Source organism: Apus apus, chromosome 16 (assembly GCF_020740795.1).
Source record: "Apus apus isolate bApuApu2 chromosome 16, bApuApu2.pri.cur, whole genome shotgun sequence".
Classification (NCBI taxonomy): domain Eukaryota; kingdom Metazoa; phylum Chordata; class Aves; order Apodiformes; family Apodidae; genus Apus; species Apus apus.
Genome location: NC_067297.1, coordinates 4,040,959 through 4,059,563, shown reverse-complemented (window position 1 = coordinate 4,059,563; position 18,605 = coordinate 4,040,959). Strand labels below are relative to the sequence as shown.

The window sequence follows — 18,605 nt, the reverse complement described above, 5'->3', positions numbered from 1 at the left end:
GGCTTTCCTTGCTAAGCCTGCTGAGTAGCAGTTAGTCACTGAACAAAACCCCAAAAAGGGCATTTTTCTCCCAATGTTTTCCCTTGGCTTATTGAAGGGAAAATAAATCTCCAGCCTGTGGTTTTGGGTTTTGCCTTTTCTAAGCCATCTGAATTTTAAAGCAGCAAGGCTCAAGCTGAGTCACTGGGAAATCCTAATACTCACGTCTTGAGAGATCTCAAATCAAATATTCATTTCTGAGTCAATGTCTTGTGTTCTCACAGGCCTGTTCTGTAGAGGTGGTCAGCTTCCCAGGGAATGGCAGGAACTGTCCTCCTGCCTGGCGCCAGGAAGAAGCGCTCTGCCTGCATTCGCCAGCACTTCTAGTTCAAAAGTGACTCAGAGCCATTCAGCCGTTCAAATGCCCCCACCTCCCTGATCTCCTATTTGTAATCCAGCTGATGCATCAGAAAACCTTAGTCTGCAGAGCTATGAGTTTCTGAGAAAGAAACCTCCATGTCCTTACACGTTTGGAGTGAGGAAAAAATTAAACGGGCCTGCTAAAACTCTTCTGCAGACCTGCGTGTGTGCAGACTCTGCCCAGCTATTTCCTGGGGTTTCTGCTATTGGCTCTACTCATGCTCACCAGCACTAATGGTCATGCTGCTCATGAGCAGCCAGGCACTGAGAACAAGGACCCTGTAAGCTTGCTGTAACAGCCCTTTTCACTTCCTCCAGGTTATCCAGGCTTCCAAGCTGCCACCTACGCAAGTCGAAGTTACACTGGCATTGCACCTGGCTACACTTACCAGTTCCCTGGTAAGTGCTGCTCCCTGCCTGTTTTTGGGCTTTTTTTTTGTCTGCTTTCAGGTGACTGGAGCCCCTGGCATGATCTGTGACCCAGGCTCTCCCCCTTTCATCCTTTCCCCTGTTTGGTCTTATTTAAATTGGAGACGGATGTGGAAGGGGGAGGGGTAAAGCCCTGGAATAGGTGGGAACAGCCTGTCCTTCATTAGGATTATCCTCACACTCCAGTGGCAGGAAAAGCCCAAGGCTGCTCTGATGCCCTTTATGTTTAGCCTCCTGCACAGGGCTGCTGCTGTGACACAGAAGGGCCCCTGCAGCTCTGCCTGTCTTGCTGCCTTTGTGTGTGTCTGTCTCTCTTTACCAGAGTTGTCACTGCTCTGAAAGTAGCAGAAGATTTTAAAACTTGGCTTTCCATGGACCAGGGAACTCCTAGGCACCTGAAATACCTGGCTCCTGCCATGCTACAGTTGTGTTCTGAACAGTGCCTGGACCACTCTCAGCCTCCAGAAAACATCTGCTGGGGCAGTGGGCTGCAGATCCCCCACAAACTGGGTGGTTTCAAGTTCCCAGCCCCACCATGTGCTCGGAACATGGCCTCTGCGATCAATGGCTGGAACCTGCTGTGCTGCAGCTGCTCAGAGCTTTCTGCGGCCTCTTCTCCCTCCTGTTCCCTGCGAGGCAAGGGAATGAGGCAGAGCACACTGTGGGAAAGAACTGCCTTGCTGTTTTCTAGAGAATTGGCAACTCTGAGCATCCCTTCCTTTCTCCATCCCTCAGTGTGATGGTTTATATATGCAGTCTTCATGTTAGGGGCTGTTCCTCTTTGCCTGAGGTGAGCCCAGGCTGGCTGAAAGTTGCTGTTGCCTCCTAGCTGTCTGGAAGTTCTCTGTGAACCCACTTTATGGGTCTCAGTCTTAGTGGCTTTGAGCACCTCATTGTAAACTCGTGCCCAGATGTGGCATGTACTGAGCACCTCTGGCACTGCAGCAAGAGGTCGGATTGGATGGGTCATGGTGCAGTGCTCCAGGGCTGACCTGAGGCCACACACTTACTTGTCCTGCCTTGGCCAGATTTATTCTAAGGATAAATGGATCCTTTGACTCCCCAGGGCAGGAGTCTAGCACCTTTCAGCACCAGCTATAAATTGGTTTAAAGAAGACACTGGTTTGGTCACAGTCTGGCTGCAGGCTGCTCCCCCAGCAGGCTCTGCTGCTGTCTCTCTGCGGGGTCTCCCTCAGGGTGTTGACGAGTTCCTAAGCTGTCTTGCATTTCGTTTTTAGAGTTCCGTGTAGAGCGGACCCCTCTCCCGAGTGCCCCCGTCCTCCCTGAGCTCACAGGTCAGTCCCACTCATTTCCTAACCTCACAAGCTGGAAGGGGAGAAGGGGGATTTGGGCTGTGCCAGTCGTGTTGCTGCTCCACAGCTTGGTGCAGTTAGACTGGAAACAGTCCTTTTTTCCTCTTCCATCTGTATGAGCTCCCTTCAAAGCTGGGCCTGGAAAGATGGGGAGGCAATCAGAGCCATGTTAAGTGCCTCTGAGAAGGGCAGTGCAGCTCATACCAAATGAAGGCATGTAATCCTTAGATGGCATTTCTTGCTGCTTGCCTCCTTTTTAGCTCCTCACCGCAGGCTGGGTGTGAACCAGATATGGAAAACTGCAGAGAGCAGGGTGACTTCTCAAAGATGTCCAAATGGCCTTAACCTGAGCTGCTACAAGGATGAGATTTGGAGTACTGGGAGGAGGGAGAGGGTGTGGGGGCACTCCTGGTTAATCTAATGCCATTTCCCTGTGCAGGAGGGGCTGCAGGGAATGCTCTCCCCACTCCAGGTGGTGCAGCTGCCCAGCTACTCCTGGGCAGAACCAAGTGTGTTGGGATCTACAAAGTTCTGCAGTGCTCATAGGGAATTGTGGAGTGAAATGAGGGCAGAGGACTATTCTCCAGGGACTAGTCCTGGCTCAGTGTCCTCACAGTGCAAATACCCTCTGGATCCTCAGCTCTCGGTAGTGTGCAGTGTGTTCTCCCTAGGTGGTGCTCCTTCTGTCTACTCTCCCTTCCATGGCCATGTTTTCCCCAGCTCTGTTGTGTCTATGGTTTTTGTCATAGAAAAGCAGCTTTGTGTAGCACCCCGCTCCCTGTGTGCCATCCTGTTTCTGTGGTGTTCCTCCTTCCCAGCGCTTCCTTGCCCCTATCTGTTTCAGGGTTTCAATTACTCTGCAATGGGGCTGTGGAAAAGCTTCCCAAGAAGCTCTCCTGGAATTATCAGTACCAATAGGCTTGAAAGGGTGTTTCTGTGGCATAGAACTGTGTCAATCCTCAGGGAGTCTCTGTTCCTGAGAATGCTGAGGTTGGCAGCCACCAATGCACAAACTGCCCCAAGAAGGGAGGAGACCAAATCCTAGCTCCCTCTTAGTAAAACCCTTCCCTGAGACCCACCTCTGAGCCTTTTGCTTGCCAAGCAAAGGAGATGTGTGTCCAGATGTTTACATATATGTTCTTCAGCAAAACCTGCAACATTTGTAGAGGAACATGAGTGACTTGGCAAAAGTGCTTTTCCCTCCAAGGTCCACCCTGGGCTGCACCGTGCCTTTTCCTAGTGGAGGTGAATCCCCCAGGGCATGGCTGTCACGGGTGCCTGGGCTGCACCAGGGCTCTGTACAACAAGTCGTTATTAATGCTGCTGTCCTGGCTGGGTGCCACGTTAGCTTCCAGTCCTGAGTGTCTCTCTGAAGTACCAGCTGGGGATGGTGGCATTCTTCCCTTCCCGTTACGCTTACCTACTGCTAAACAGTCGCTGTGCAGCCTCTTGGCTGGGCCAGGAGCTGCGATTCCCAGGCACAGGCTGGAGTGGGTCCCATGAAGGGCAGGGCCCCCTTCACTCCCACAAAGGCCCGGCGAGCTGCACAGGGCTCGAGGGCTCTTGTGCCTTGGAGTGGCAGTGTGCCTGTGAAAGGGCTGCGCTGGATGGGCTTGGCAAGGGGCATGAGAGGAGGGGATGGCACAAGGGGGGATGATTGATTGATTGCTCCAGCACGCAGGGAGCGACAGTGCAGGTGCTCTGTCATCACCACACAAATGTGGTGTCTCAGTAGACAGACTGCAAAGGCAAGAAGGCTTTTTCCTGGAAAAAGAATGGGAATCTTTCTGAGAAGACTTGCTCTCCGTTCTCAGTAAAACTACATTTGTTCGGGTGTGTGTTAGGGACTTGAAGCACTGATGGGGCAGAGGATGGCTGCCAGCAGCATTTCTGCCCTGGAACAGCATCTTTGGGGGTGATGTGAAGCAGCAACATGCTCCTGTTGGCCCAGGGCCTGTAATGAGCGGCTAACCCAGATATCTGCTTTGTGTGACGTTGGCTCGAAACAGGCTGGTGCCTGCTACTGAATATTCCCTTATAAGCTGGTCTGGGTTTCAGCCTTAACGCGATTGATTTGTTCTGACCTCTTTTTATGGTGCTCTCAACAGAATCACAGTGAATTTCACATTCAAGCATGAAATGCTGACCCAGTCATTTTAAGGGCAAAGAGAAACATACTGGCTAGATGCCTCCTGCCCTGAGGGCTGGATGCCTGTGGCAGTAGAGTTGGGAATTGGAACTGCTACATATAAATTAAGACTTACTGTTTTAATTAAGCCATTTCTAGTTCCTGCTCTCTAGGTACATGTTTCCTGCTCTTCTGTGATGAACAGCAAGGGGTTGAGCTGTTCAGGAACAAAACTCAGAGTAGGGAGAATGGTGTGTCTTGAGCAGAGTAGAGAAATGGGGAGAAAGAGGCTATTTCACTGTTATTCAAGAATAGTACCAAGGAACAGAGAGGAAGGGCTGAGCCTCAGGACACTGAGCTGCCAGCTGCTGTTTCTCTACATTTACAGCCAAAGTCTGGATCTGTAGCTTCAGGTTAACTGCATCTCACAAGCTGAGTAGTGACAGGATACATCTGAAATCGCCCACTTTTGGTTCGGCTGTTTCATGTCGCACTCTCAGCTGTGGGCTTAGCACAGCATGGCCAGTGGCTTCCCTGGGACATCTGCTGTGCAAAGGGACACCAATCAATGCAGAGCTGTGCACTCCCCTGTTCTCATCGTTGGAAGTCCTGTGTGTTGCACTGAGCCGATAATGCCTGTGTGGGCCCGGAATTTTGCAGCAGGAAATGAAAGATTCTGTTGAGTTTCCTATGTAGGCACAGATCTCCTGAGATGCCTGTCCCTTCTTTTCCAGCAATCCCCCTCACTGCGTATGGACCGATGGCAGCAGCAGCAGCCGCGGCGGCCGTGGTGCGAGGGACAGGTAACTGCCACTTTCCTCCCCGGCGCGGTGTCCGGTCACGGAGGTTTGCCACGGGCTGTGGGAGGGGGGTGGGATGGGCTTGCATTTTTGGGATCTTCACTCTGTAGTTTTGCTGCCTCTCGTAGGTTCCACCCCCAGCCGCACCGGTGGATTTCTGGGCACCACCAGCCCAGGGCCGATGGCAGAGCTTTATGGAGCCGCCAACCAGGACTCAGGGGTCAGCAGTTACATCAGCGCTGCCAGCCCGGCCCCGAGCACCGGCTTCGGCCACAGCCTAGGGGTGAGTGTTCCCTACACAACCAGCGGAAGGGGCTGCATCTCCCCCTGGTGATGGAGGAGAGCAGCGGTGGGCGGGCCCCTTAGTCCACAGCCTGCCTTCTGGCGTCTGCCGTGCCTCCACTGAGCCTCAGGCCGCAGGTGGCAGGTGCAGGATGCAGCAGCTGACTTGGAGCCTGCATCCCTGGGCTCTGCTGGTTCTCCCTGGCTACCACTCAAGGTCCTGATCTTCAGACCTTTTCCTCATCTGCCCCAGACTTCCTAAGACCCTATTTTGGCCCTGACAGTGTCCTGTGGGGTAATGTGCTCTTTAGATCTGGCACCTCCAACTGAAACTGGCTTTTGCAGCATCTGGGCCGTGACTGAATTTGCTGTGGTAGTAATTCTCCTTCATTCTTCTTTTGTTTAAGAGTGGGGGTTTAAATGTTTGGGTTTCTTTCACAGGGTCCCTTGATTGCAACAGCTTTTACCAATGGGTATCACTGAAGCTGGGGACCAAGGAGGCAGGAGGTAAGAGAGTCTTGAACAGGAATGGGTAATGAGTGAAGTTCTGAGCTGGAGTCTGTGCTCGGGCTCTGGTCAGGAGCTGTGGATGCCACCATAAGGCTTGCTGGCCTGACTCAGCCTGCAGGAGGAGTCCTGCCACCAGCCTGGAGTTCCCTTTTGCACCAGAGGCTGGGCAGCTTGGGTTCCTACCTTTATGGTCCCCAGGCTGGGAGTGCTGTGGAGACAGGTATTTGTGTCTGGGTGCAAAGGGGAAGGAAATGGGAGCCCTGACAGAGGAAAGTTCTGCAGGGTTCACCAGAATCACAACCCAGTGGTGATCCTGAGAGGCAGGCTTGGCTGGGGAAACCTCCTCTGAGCAGTTGTTTTTTCTCAGTGCTGCTGAGACCACTGTCTCTGGAGACAGTCTCTGGTTTACCTGTTTTGTCTGGGATAAGAAGTCTCATTGGTTCTGTTCCTGGTCCTCAGATGGACCTGAGAGGGAACTGCTGGGTGCTGTGTGTTTTGCAAACCTGGCTGAAGTTAGTTGGCTTAAAAATAAAATAAGAAAAAAATAAAGAAAAAAATCAGTTTTTCAAAAAGGAGGGCAAAATCTTGCAAGGAAGAGTGTCCAGGCATGTGGCAGCTTGGCAGGGCTGAGCTGAGTGCTGGAGAAACAGCTGCACCCCCTATGTCACCACCCTCCTGGGGTCCAGGAGCACCACAGGTCAGGGCAGGCAGGCTGTGGTGGCTGGGGCCTTGCTTCCCATTAAAGATGGAATCACCCCTGTTGTGCCAGCGAGATGCAGAGCGAGTCTGTGCTGGGCATGGCTGGGTATCGAGTGTTCCTGTCAGACCGCACGGAAAGCAAACCCCAAGAGAGGAGCTGTTGGTTGTTCTAGATCCTGTCCTTCCCTCCCCTGCTGTGTCCCGCAGATTCCCCAGTGACCTGATGGAGGACAGCGGCTGGAGGATCTGGTGAGCCTCGGGGGATGAGCCAAGGTTCCCTTTCTCTGGAATCAACCTGCACACTGCCGGCTGGCTGCCAGGCTCCTGCCGCCCTGCCCTGATCTCTCCCTTTGACCAGACCACACTGGACTGAACCCGAGGAGATCATCTCGCTTTCTTACTAACCACCGACGGTTTACGCTTCCCCCTCCCTGTCCCCCGCCCACCGAGTCTTCTTTTATTTATTTTAGTAGCTGTTAGTTTTATTTTTTTATTTTATTTTTTTATCTTTTTTTGGGGGCTACCCCTTCTTTTTTTGTTGTTTTGCTCTTTCCCGAGCTAGTAGACATATTTTATGAATTGGCTTTGTGATTGTGTTAGGTAGTTTTTATTGAGGAGTATTTTTATTTGGCTTTGAAACTGTTTTGAATATTTTCAACTCTGTTGTTGTCGTCAGTGTTTTTAAAGCACGGTATGTAATAAGAATGCAGTTCTGAAGGGAAGAAAGAGACACAGAGAGCAAAGGCTGAGAGGAACTGATGTATTTCTATTTTTTTTAAAGAAACTGTTTTTAATTGTTTCTGTTTTGTAAATGTGAGGCTTTGAAAAGTGTGAAACTCCAAGGATCCGAAAACGTTGGACATCGCTATGGAACAAAACAAATGTATATTTTGCTAAGTGAAAAACACTATCCTTACAGCTGAAAGATTTTTTTTTTTTCCCTTAGATTTAGTTTTATGTGGGGTTTTCTTTTTCCTCCTGTATAATATGTAAATATTGTGAGCTGAACCTGGCTGCCTCCTGCAGCCTGGCTCCAAGGAGCAGCTCCAGGTCCTGGACTTGGTGCCGCAATGTGAGCAATACTCTCCAGCAGAATCCTGACAGGACTCCGTTCTTTTTTTGTACACCTTTTACTGTAAGATTTTAAGACCTCTGATGAGATGAAAGGGGGGTGGGGTGGGGGTGAGATGTCCCAGCCACTGGCTGTCTTGCTGAGCGGGTTAAAGCTGCTTCCAATCGCTCGATGTACAGACTCCATCGCTGGGCTCCGTAGTGCCAGCCTCTGGCTGGGCTGTAGGTCAAGGGCTTTACTGCCACTGCTTGTCTTGGTTACTTTGAAAGGAATTCACTCTCCAAACACTGTCGCTCGTGTCAAGATTTCCTGGGAAAAGGGGGGTCCTCCTCTGGAGGCGAGGGTATCTGAGGGGGTGTTGGCCAGGGCCAGGGGGAGGTTTGGGTGGTTGTTCTCTGAAGGGCAGGGCGTAGGGTTGGGGAGTCATTAACGGGGGAGAAAAGCATTAGGGTGGTGATTTGGGGGCGGGTTAAGGGCTTCTCAGGGATTATATGAATTATAGAATTGCAGCTTCCCATTTGCTTTACTCTGTGTTCTGAAGACTGTGGGAATTTGTCCATTGTCCTGTGTGGGGTTGGTCTGGTCCCTTCTCCAGAACCTGCTGGGGCTTCCCCTGGCATGATCCAGGCCCTGCTAACAAGCCCCTGCCAGGGGAGGCCTCCAGCAGGAGCACACGGGGCAGGTTTGGGTCCGGATTTCAGTGAACCAAAGACCTTGTTAAGGGGGTGATTAAGCCTTTCATTAAGATGCAGCCAAACTCTTTTCCCAGGGAAATAACAGCTTCATCTTAAGTTTTAAAAATCATTCCCTCTCTTCCCCCAAACTAAGCCCCCTGTAAGGGAGAAGGGCATTTAGAAAAGGACTGGGAGGGCCACAGTGCTCAAAGGGCCCTTCTTCCATCCCTCCCTCCCCCATCTGCCAGAGCTTGTCCTGACCTGGGCGATGTGTTTGGAGAGTTCTGTTTAGGTAAGAGGGTACTTAACAGATTCGTACTGAAAACACAAAGCAATAATTTTTGTTACTGAGACAAGAGTCTGTATGTCTGTTTTTTTAAATATTTCCTAATTAAAGAAGAGCTGCATTTTATTGGGTTTATTTTTATTCTATATACTTCAAATTTGGGTCTGCGGCCAGCGCTTTCCTCCCTCTTGGTGTATGCGCTGAGCTGCTGCCGTGCCCCCTCCAGACACCCGAGGCCAGCTGTGCTGCTGCTGGGCTGGGATTCACTCCCTGCCCAGTGCTGCCACTGCCTGGAGACTGGGGCTCCGGTTTCAGGGTGGGCATTTTTTTTTAAAAGAAATAAAGCTGTGTTTTTAAGCCAGTAAGTTATTACACTCCAATGTTTGTTCTCTCCACACCTGTAACCCTTTTTCCAGATTTCAGTTTTAAATTCCTAATAAATTATTTGAAAACTGTCCTTTTCTGTTTTTATTTGGGGGCGGGACGTTTTCAGATGGAGGTGATTTCAGGTGAACTTGAACCTGGCAGGAGTCACATCCTGCCATTAGGATAAAAGCCCCAAGCAGTGCTTGGACTCTGTGTTCTGCTTCCAGACCTTGGCAGTGTCCCAGTTTATGATGTGAGGCAGATCTGATTTTAACAGAGGTTGTGTCTCTTCTCTACATTATAGATCATTTGTATAGATACATGTAGATTCAAGACAGGAGGTGGTGGTGTGGTGCTTAGAAGTTTGGCTCAGATGCTATGGATTCAATGATATGGTGGTCCTAAGAGGCTAGATGTAAAAAAGTAAAATACGGAGATGGAAAGGGAAGAAAAGTCCTTAATAGACAACACTATGAGAGAAAGGTGAATTCTAACAGTGTAAAATAGTCAGGAATTATGTGCAGCAAGTCTTAATTACAGAGAATTCTTAACAACTACCTAAGGCTCAAGCCTGTACGTTTAGGAACTGGTTGTAAGTTGGGATGTCTTCACAAGCACACTGAGGACCCGTGGCTTTTGTATGCAGCACAGGTTGGGGGAAACTAAAAATAGCATTGGTGGAGAAATCTTTACCCTGCTGGGATTTTTCTCATGAGGCAATCTCATAATGCTCACATGATTACTTTCCCACACTTGGTGATTCTCTTGTTGAATTAAAATGTACAAAATCCAAGATACGATGGTATTTTTGATTTATGACTTAAAAGACTTATTGGAAGTTTTCTTGGCAACATCAATAATAAATCAGACATTGAGAAGTGAGGAAAAAGGACCACAGAGTCTTAAGGTTCACTGGTAAGAGAACAGAGAAATAATAATTAAAAAAGAGTAAAGGTGGCAAAAGTAGCAAAGGAGAAAGGAGTTAAATGGATACTGGAGGGAAAGTCAGCAGAGTGATCTGCGGGCAAAAGATGAAATCCTTGTTTCTGAGGTAACTGTGGTACAGACTGTCCCTTACTGATGTCAGCCTTTAGTGTTTGTTCCATGTTCTCACCATTAGGACATGAGAGTCTTGAATCTGTAATGCAGCATGTTTGCTTCCCCTGAGAGTGGGGAATCCCAGAGAATCAGGGCTCTTGTGAGAGATCAAAAACATGGGAGCAGGTCTGGTTGTTGGTCAGCATCTCTACCTTCAGCTGTGTGTCCTGTGGGGTTGTCATAATCCTATGGATACTATGGGCACCATGGCATAGTTTCAGCCACCATGAGGGGGAAGATGTCCCATTGTCCTCTATGAAAACATGCATTTGAACCTGCTGAAGGAAGGGTGGTGAACCCTCAGCTTCTTCAACCAGCACTCTGGTATATTAGGCTATTGTGGAAAGGTGGGCTTTGCCTTTTCCTCTGCTCTTTAAACCAAAGGCTTCCTTGGTGCTTTAGAAAGAAATGCTCTCTGTGTGTTAGAAAGAGAAGCCTCTCACTGTGAAGTGAGCAGTCTAGGATCTATATCTTGAGCATGGAAAAATGTCAGACCTGTAGCCCTGACAGTGTGAGAGCCTCTCAAGTCTGAATAAAAGTGCAGTATTTTGGACTTAGCCCTGGCAGGAAAGTTTTTCTTACCCATTTTTTTCATCTTATTTCATGGTTCCAACCTCTCCTCATACTTTGGCATAGAGAACCAAAAGGCCTAACTGGGTTCTGCTTTGGTGCTGGAGAAACTGCTGTTTCTGAGCTACTGAAGTGTGCTCTGTGTGTTGAAACTTCCATAGCCAGTTCATTTCCACTCCCTTAAGGTTATGTAAAACCAGATGCTATTCCTTGACTAAGCCAGATAGAGCAGCTTTCCAGGTTGCTTGGCTCCTGTTTCTTGCCTGGTGGTACCAATTCCTCTTCTATGGTTTAAAAGTGAATAACAGCTTGAATTTTTTTCGTTTCAGCTCATGCCAAATGGCCATTTGGGAAGAGTGGCCTGTACCTGTATAATTCTCTGAATTAGGCCAGGAGAGTACATGGAGAGATACAGGATTAATGATAAGTGGGATAGCATTAAAAGAGGATGCCAGTATTAGTAGGATGGATATTAGTGTGCCACCAGTTTCCAATGTAACTGCCATGCTGCTGCTGTTTCTTAAAATACTGCTTTAAAATGTCCAGATCTTTCAGGCTGGCTTGTAATAGCAGCATTAAAAGAATTTAGTAGCAAAAATCTAGAGAGTAAATATTTGCCTTCCTAGCTTTCAAATATTGAACTCTGCTGGCCTTCAGCTGGTCATGTCACAGTCTGCTTCCAACAGCCTCCAATGGAAGAAGTCTGCATTTAGTAACATAAATATTGGCTTGTTTATCTCATACCCATGTCAAGGTGAGTTTGTTCTATAAAGAGCTGCATTTTTGCTAGCATCAGTCTCTCTCAAATCCTCAAGAATGAAGTCCCTGTCCCTGCTTTTCCTGCTGTTGGGTGTGTAGCTGGTCGCCCCGGCACCCTCCTGGATTGGTAACTCCATGCCTGGCTCTAACCTTTGCCTCTCTTCTCAGCAGGTGCAGCCAGTGCTGCTGTCTCACCCCGGGCCGTGTGGGAGCTCCGCAAGATGATCAAGTGCACCATCCCAGGCAGCCATCCTCTGCTGGACTTTGCTGACTACGGCTGCTACTGTGGTCTGGGAGGCAGTGGGACTCCAGTGGATGAGCTGGACAGGTTGGTAAGACTCTGCTTTTACAAACCTCTTCCTTTGCTTGTGCTTTCACTGTTCTGCACGCCAGCTTTGTCACAGCTGGCCCTGCCTTTAAGTGTTCACAACATTCTCTGGCTGCTGTGGATGAAGCTTTCTCTGAAAGACTGATTCAAGGAAAAAAGGGTGTTTATTATCACACCTGGATGCCTTATTACTAAGATCTAATCCCAACAACTGTTTCCAGTGGCAGCTGCACTGCACTCATTCCAGCACTGTTTCTTGCAGCAGTGCTGTGCCAGCAGCCCAGACAAAGCTCTGTGCACACTGCCCAGTGCAGGACCATCAGCATGTGCACGGCTGAGCTGCTAATACACTTGTGCTACTGTGTTTATGTGTTTTACAGGTCAGCCGAGTTTGCATTTATCCTATTTTCTGATCTTTTCCTCCTTGTTTCCCAGGTGCTGTCAAGTACATGATCACTGCTACTCACAGGCAATGAAATTAGACTCATGCAAACACATCTGGGACAGCCCCTACACAGAGGTGTACAAATTCAGCTGCTCCAAGGGGGAGATTACCTGTCACAGTACGTCTGCTTCCATGTCACTTTGTTTCACACATTGCTCCAGTCCTGGAGGAATGGGGCTGTGTTACACCTGGGAATTCTGTGGCAGGAAGGCGCAGTGCGAGTTCCTGCTGGGGGGGCTAATTGTTGAAACAGGGCACCTCACATGGGTCCATATAGCATGTAATTTCAGTTTATGGAAGATTTATGGTACCTCAGTATTTAAGGAAGTCTCTCCCCTCTTCAGGGGATTGCTTCCCTGAGGTACTTCTCTGGGAGTGCCTTTACTGGCAGGATTTAGGAGAGCAGCACACTAACCGGGAGGCGTTATGCAGCTTCTGCCACATCCCCCACATCCCCCAGCGTGACGGTGCTTTTACAAGGCTCTCGAATGCAGATAAATTGCAGTTAGGCTGGCAAACAGAACTGCAGGGAAGGAAGGTGCAAGGAGACGGCTGGCCCCAGAGCACACAGCTTTGGGACCAGAGTTGTAGCAGGGAGATGCACGTACACCCCCAAAACCACAGCAGCAGGGACACCCTAGCAGCAGCAACTCTTGCCTGAGTCGCTGCCAGGCTTGGTGAAGGAGACGCCAGGTCTGACTGCTCCTGCTCTCTCCTCCAGGCAAAAACGACGAGTGCGAGATGTTCGTCTGCAACTGCGACCGCGCCGCTGCCATGTGCTTCGCCAAGGCGCCCTACAATCCCGAGTACAAGAAGCTGGACACCCATAAATACTGCAGATAGCCCCCCCACGCCTGTCACTAATAAACGCCTTGTCTCACCGGCCCCGCCGCCCTCCCGCTCCCTGCGCCGCGCGGGGGACACCGAGCGCCCGCGGCGGGAAGGGAGGCCCCGCCCCCCGGCAGGCCCCGCCCCCCGGCCGCCGGGCGGTGCCACCGCGTGCTGTGATTGGCTCCGGGGAGCGGCGCGTGCGGCGCCTCCGCGTGCTGTGATTGGCCCCGGGGAGCGGCGCGGGCGCGAGGCCGCTACAGGCGCGCGGGGACCCCGCCCGGCTGCCCGCTCCCCTCAGGGCCGGCTCCCCTCAGGGCCGGCTCCCCTCACGGCCGCGTCTCCTCACGGCCTCCCGCCGAGCCTCCGGCTGCCCGCGCCTTGGCTGCAGCACAGCTGCCCCTCTCCTGGGTGCGTACCTCGGGGTGTGGGGGCGTGAGGGGCTTGAGCCGTTTGTCTGTGCAGCGCTCTGCGAGGCCTGTCTGTGCTTGCCCGGGGAGGCTGCCTCCTGCTCGGCGCTGTTCCTGGTCAGGAGCTGTAGGGGAAGAGGTCGTGTTGGTCTGCAAGTCAGGGGAGGGCAGGGAGCCCTTCTGAAGGACAGTATCTGCCCCAGCTTTCTGTCCTGACAAGGCCCTGCCCCAGAGCTTCCACCCAGACTTGCTGCCATCGTGCTACAGAGGTAGTTTTACTGGCAGAGGCTGTCGGGGAGCTCCTGTGTCAGGGGCTGCTGGCAGGGCATGAGGAAGGCCCCGCTTCATCACCAGGAAGCAGGCTCCTAGCTGGAGGAGAGCCTGCAGCCAGACCTGCTATCTTTGATCAGGTGTGGCATGGGGATCTTGCATGAGTTTGACAACGAGTATCCCCTCAGTACATAATTTTGCAAGCTGAATTTCTCAGGGGATTTTGAGGAGCAGTCTTTGTCCTACACTCAGCAATGCTTGTGTGAACTGTACTTCAACATGGAGCAGAACCCAAGGATTTGCAAGGAGGGTTTGATAATGCAGGAACAGATGGAGAAGGAAGCAGCTGGCTTGGTATCTTATTTGAAGGTACTTGAAATGCCTTCCTATTGAAGGTCACTGGATCTTTTAGGGTATTAGGATGATAAAGAGGTAGGATAGTGAAGTACATTTTTGGTCTTTTTTAACAAAAATGTATGTGTGTCTTAGCATCTTAAGGCAGAATAGTTTTGTTCCAATATTAATTGCTTTTCCTTGGGTGATTGTGTACATGAGTTTTCTGGAAACATTGACCTCTTGGAGTCCACAGAAACCCAGAGGATGCTGGATGCACTCCCTCCATACAGCTGAGTCATTAGGGCCAGAAGTGCAAGATGAGGTCTCCTGTCCTCACATACTAGCTTTGATTCTGAAATTACTGTATGTAGAGCAGTAAAGGCCCTAAGTAAATGGAAATATTCCTGAAATCCTTTGTAGTGATAAATTATAAATCCTGTTGTAGAGAAAAAAGTGAAATGCTGTCACTAGAAGAAACACTGTATTTTTGAGCTTACCATTACAAGTAGGGAAGAGAGCTGGGGTACAGTTGGAAGCATTTCAGAAATGGCTGGTGTGAATGTTCCCTGTGGCAGGAGCTCTCTAGATTTGTGTTGAGCAGTACGTCTACTCCTGGCATCCAGCATTTGTAGGGGTGGTGGCTCTGTGGGCTTGCATCACCCAAGTGAAGTCTTGGGGTCTTCTTCCTTTTCTCTGTTGTTGTTTTCTAGCTAAGGAAAGTTATTTCTAAGTTTTTTCAGGCTCTTCAGGGAGAGCTGAATTACTCTTAGCTATATGGGCACTGCAGAGGTTGAAGGAGATAGTACACCAGCTGAGAGGAGACATGCAGAGAGCAAACAGCAGTGTTGTGGCAATGACTGTTCCAGTTGCCATTTGGGCCTGGAGACCCATACTAGACACTTGTACTGTTGCTCTTCCTGTTAGTCTCAGCTTTTCTTCTTTGCAGAAGAGAAAATGTGGTATTTGGATCTTTCCTGGCTGGGAAGGGAGAGGGCAGGGGGGTGTGCACAAACTTGCAGGTATCAGCTGTAGCTGGAAGAAGTGGTTTTAAATACCAGCTGGCTTGGCTCTGCTGTTCACTTCTCTAAAGCAATTTTGTTCCTGATTATCCAGGAAAGATCTTGGGGTGAACAGTGATACTGTTTCTCTGTTACCTTTTCCATGCTTTTTCTCAGTAGACCTCAGAATACCTTACAAAAAGGCATGGGCCACAGTATTATGTTTATTGCATTATAGAAAACAGATGCAGAGAGGCAAAGTGGCTTTCTGAATGTCACAGTGTGACTTCTGAATTGATCAAAGGACCGAGAACTCTCTGGTCTCATCCTCCTAAGCCTAGAGTCCTGTCCCCTGGGCAACACTACCAAAGTTTTCCTCACTGCTTTGAATCCAGTGTGTGGCTGTTGACTATCCTGTTGCTTCTGGGGCTGGCTGCCCCAGAAAATGAGACATGGAGTGAACTTGTAGGTTGTTTGCTCCCTGGCCTTTAGCCTGTGAGTAGCACGTGCTTCCTTCCCCTGTATCTGCTTGGGGAAGGTGGGTGAAAGGCTGTTGAGAGGGGCTTCTGCTCCCTTCTTCCCCAGTGCACTGAGCACTAGTGTTGCTGCAGCCAACTGCTGCTGGCTGCGGTTCTCCTGCATCCCAGTAGGATGTGCCATGGTGGGAGCTGAAGGCTCTCTCTGTCTGTTATGGGGAGCTCTGTCTCGATCCCTACAAAATGATTGAGATGATTAATCTGCTAAATGCTGCGTGGAAACTCTTCTGTTTGTGTAACTGCGAAGTAGTGGTGGTGTGGGTTTGGTAGCAGCCCGAGGCTATTTAGCAGACTACTGACCTGAGCAGAGGGTTGAGTGTAACGAGGCAAGCTGGAGAGGAAGGGCCCTGCAGTGGTGCCGGGTTCTGGTCACTGGAGGGTGCTGGTGGGAGGAGTGGTTCAGCCCTGCCTTTCTGAAATGCTCCTGCCTTGCTGGCTGCTCACACGTGGCGAGAGCTGCCAGCCTGACTTGCAGAAGGAGCTCACTGGAGGCTCTAGAAAGGTAGCTGGTGTTCTGTAGTCGTTTTTAGAAGATACTACCCCACATCATGTTTTCCTGCTGGACACAGTATCATATGTCCCTCTTTATTATCACCATCTGAGCAGAAACCACCTGCTGCAACTGCAAGTTCTTACAGGAAAGATATGTTCACTTGCTTTGCAAGACTTTTGATTTATCTTCCATTTTTCAAAGCACCATTAAAACTTATTTCCTGGATTTTTGTGGTGGTTCTTGTGAGCCACAAGCTCCATGATTCATCACACTCTTTAAAACAAGCTTTCTTCTTTGGTCAGCTCTTCACAGCTCTAAACTTCTCTCTGACTGGAAGGGCCAATCACTATGAATCTGGCAGATCTTTGGGAATTGCCTTCAGCCCATTTGCCTGTGTGCAACTCAGTAAATTAAGGTTATTATTCTCCTTCATGCTAAGCTGTGAAAATGCATCAAAAAGTGTTTGCTTCTTGTCTCAGCTGCAATGCTGTTTTCCCCAAGAATCAAAAGGACTCATTTTAGTGAGAAGGCAGCCTTAATCCCACTTGTGTGGTGGCCTCAGTGTCCTGAGGATCCTACCTTTCCTTACCTGCAGGCACAGCTTCTGTCTTGTTGAAGGTGCTCAGAGAGACAAGGAGCTGCAGCCAGGGTCAGGTCTGTGCACAGACACAGGAGCTGAGTGTTAAATCCTGTTAAATTCTGTCATGCCAAGTGCTAAGCAGGCGAGGGTCATAATCTGATTTTTGCCATATTCCACTTGCTTGAGTGAGGAGCCAAGCACTGCTGCCCTCCCACCAGCAGCACTTTCTGTCAAGCAGTGAGCTCTGGGGCACAGATTGACTTGTTGCAAATATTCAGTCTTTAGAATTCGAGTCCACTTTGAATTTCTTCTCCTTGGCCCTTGCCAATGTGAAGATGTGGGATCACACTGGAAATCTGGATGCAGCATGTATCTAATTTTTTTTTTTCAAGAGTCTTCTGATAAAAGGAATAGCAGAACATCCCAGAAATCCTCTTTTATTACCAAAAAGGCACCATTTCTGATTTGCATATGCTGAAGCTGCATATGTTGTCTGGGTCTCAGCAAGGGCAAACAGCACTTTGCTCATTCACTCAAAACTGCCAGCCTGTAGTGTGTCCAGGTCACAGCTGTATATTGTGACTTCTTCTAGCACTGTTTCTTTTTTTCCCTTTATTCTTCTTTCCTCTTATTTTTAGCCTTAGTAATTGTTACCTGCTTGCCTAATTGTATGATCGGGGTGAGCAGGTATGAATTTCTGATTGTCTGTCTGTGTCCACTGTGTCACTCCCTCTGTCTGTCAGGACTTGGGTGCATAGGTGACAGAGCACTCAGCTGTGCGGTCCCTACTGGGGACCCTTGCAGTTAGAAAAGTTCACAGAACTGATATGATAAGAGAAAAAGGATTAATGGGCTCCTTCATGGTGTTAAATGCATCATCCACCTTTTTCTTAAGACTCCAAACAAATAAATCAAGGCTGTTTAACAGCCCATGTACCAGAATTTCCTCTCCCTACAGAAGAAATCAGCTAGGAGGCATCTGGCATCTGAAAGATATTTTCACAGTATCTATCAGAAAATGGCCAAACCAGTAGGACTGGAGAGGCAAAGTTCTTAGTTGTAAATATACTCTCTCATCACTGTGGTCTTTTACAGAAAAGTCTAAAACCACAATTGCTAAGGCCAGGTTAACTCAGATCTCAAAAACCCTGCACTGAGACACCACAGAGGATGGCTGGGTGTAGTGAGAAGAAACTCTGACTTCAGGCATTTGGCAGAAACCCTCCTCATTCCTTTTCCATTGACTCCAGACACCCTCCTGGATCAGTTGCTTTCAGTTGCTATTTACCTGGGGCTTCCTGAGGACAGGTGATGTGAGAGGAAGACTTCATCTGTCCTGCCCAAGCCCCAGGTTTCAAACAGACTGAGGAAACCAGTAAATTGGCACTGATCTGAAATACCAGTGGACTTGTCTAACAACAGGGAGCAAAAAAATGTAGGAGAATCATATGCAGGGTAAGGCTGGCTTAAAGCAGACAAGGAAGATAGAAATAATCCATGTTTCCTTCCTGGTGCTGGGAACAGAGAACACTGCTGAAGCTCTGGAACACTTTTTCTGTTAGTTTCAGTCAGTAACACAAAGATTACCATCCCTTTGTTTAGTCTTTTAGGAACAATATTTCTCCCCCTTTAAAAACCCTCCTCCCTTGCAAATTCTGCATAGGCTGGGAGAAAAATGCTGAACGTTAGGTCAGTTCTTTTACTGAATTTAATTGTTTTCTCACAGCGTGGCTGATTCTCATCCCCTAGTGTTGAGCTGGAGGTTTCTGTAACTCCCCCTCCAGGCGGGTAGCTGCATCTGTAAGCTGAGAAACGAACTTCTCAGGATAGGTCTTTGCTAGCTACCTGCAGTGACAGCTATCTTCTGATAGCTGTTACGTCTCTGCATTACATCTTCCCACACAAGCAGTCCCCAGGGAGTGACAAGGGAAGGTGTCAGTCAGCATTAGAGTGATGCAGATCTGGCTTTTGGTGTAGGAACTTTAGGCTTTTCCTG

At 49.4% G+C, this 18,605-nt stretch overlaps 2 protein-coding genes across 9 annotated transcripts in view; both read left to right on the top strand.

The window, feature by feature from the left end:
- The window catches only part of MSI1 (musashi RNA binding protein 1), a 75,440-nt gene extending 66,391 nt beyond the window's left edge, over nucleotides 1–9,049 (top strand). For 6 of the 7 annotated variants that reach the window (XM_051633929.1, XM_051633930.1, XM_051633928.1 and 3 more), the window contains 6 exons: nucleotides 718–798; nucleotides 2,067–2,123; nucleotides 5,004–5,072; nucleotides 5,198–5,352; nucleotides 5,793–5,858; nucleotides 6,768–9,049. In XM_051633929.1, the coding sequence (XP_051489889.1) occupies nucleotides 718–798; nucleotides 2,067–2,123; nucleotides 5,004–5,072; nucleotides 5,198–5,352; nucleotides 5,793–5,834 (404 nt within the window). In that variant the 3' untranslated portion in view covers nucleotides 5,835–5,858; nucleotides 6,768–9,049. The remainder of the gene's footprint in view (nucleotides 1–717; nucleotides 799–2,066; nucleotides 2,124–5,003; nucleotides 5,073–5,197; nucleotides 5,353–5,792; nucleotides 5,859–6,767) is intronic. The other variant, XM_051633931.1, reaches the window with a different exon arrangement.
- Nucleotides 9,050–11,369: 2,320 nt separating this feature from the next.
- Nucleotides 11,370–13,043, top strand: PLA2G1B (phospholipase A2 group IB). 2 transcript variants are annotated; one of them, XM_051634083.1, is made up of 4 exons: nucleotides 11,370–11,476; nucleotides 11,554–11,713; nucleotides 12,149–12,276; nucleotides 12,880–13,043. In XM_051634083.1, exons 1-4 carry the CDS (start codon nucleotides 11,443–11,445, stop codon nucleotides 12,999–13,001), a joined length of 444 nt encoding a protein of 147 aa, XP_051490043.1. In that variant the 5' UTR covers nucleotides 11,370–11,442; the 3' UTR covers nucleotides 13,002–13,043. The 2 variants fall into 2 exon arrangements, with proteins under 2 accessions (XP_051490043.1, XP_051490044.1); XM_051634084.1 differs by having other exon boundaries at nucleotides 11,411–11,476; nucleotides 11,557–11,713.
- Nucleotides 13,044–18,605: the final 5,562 nt, after the last annotated feature.

Coding starts and splice junctions, on each gene's coding strand:
- PLA2G1B (XM_051634083.1), top strand. CDS start 11,443: ATGAAGTCCCTGTCCCTGCTTTTCCTGCTGTTGG. Junction 11,477..11,553: donor CCTGCTTTTCCTGCTGTTGG/GTGTGTAGCTGG, acceptor CTCTCTTCTCAG/CAGGTGCAGCCAGTGCTGCT. Junction 12,277..12,879: donor GGGGGAGATTACCTGTCACA/GTACGTCTGCTT, acceptor TCTCTCCTCCAG/GCAAAAACGACGAGTGCGAG.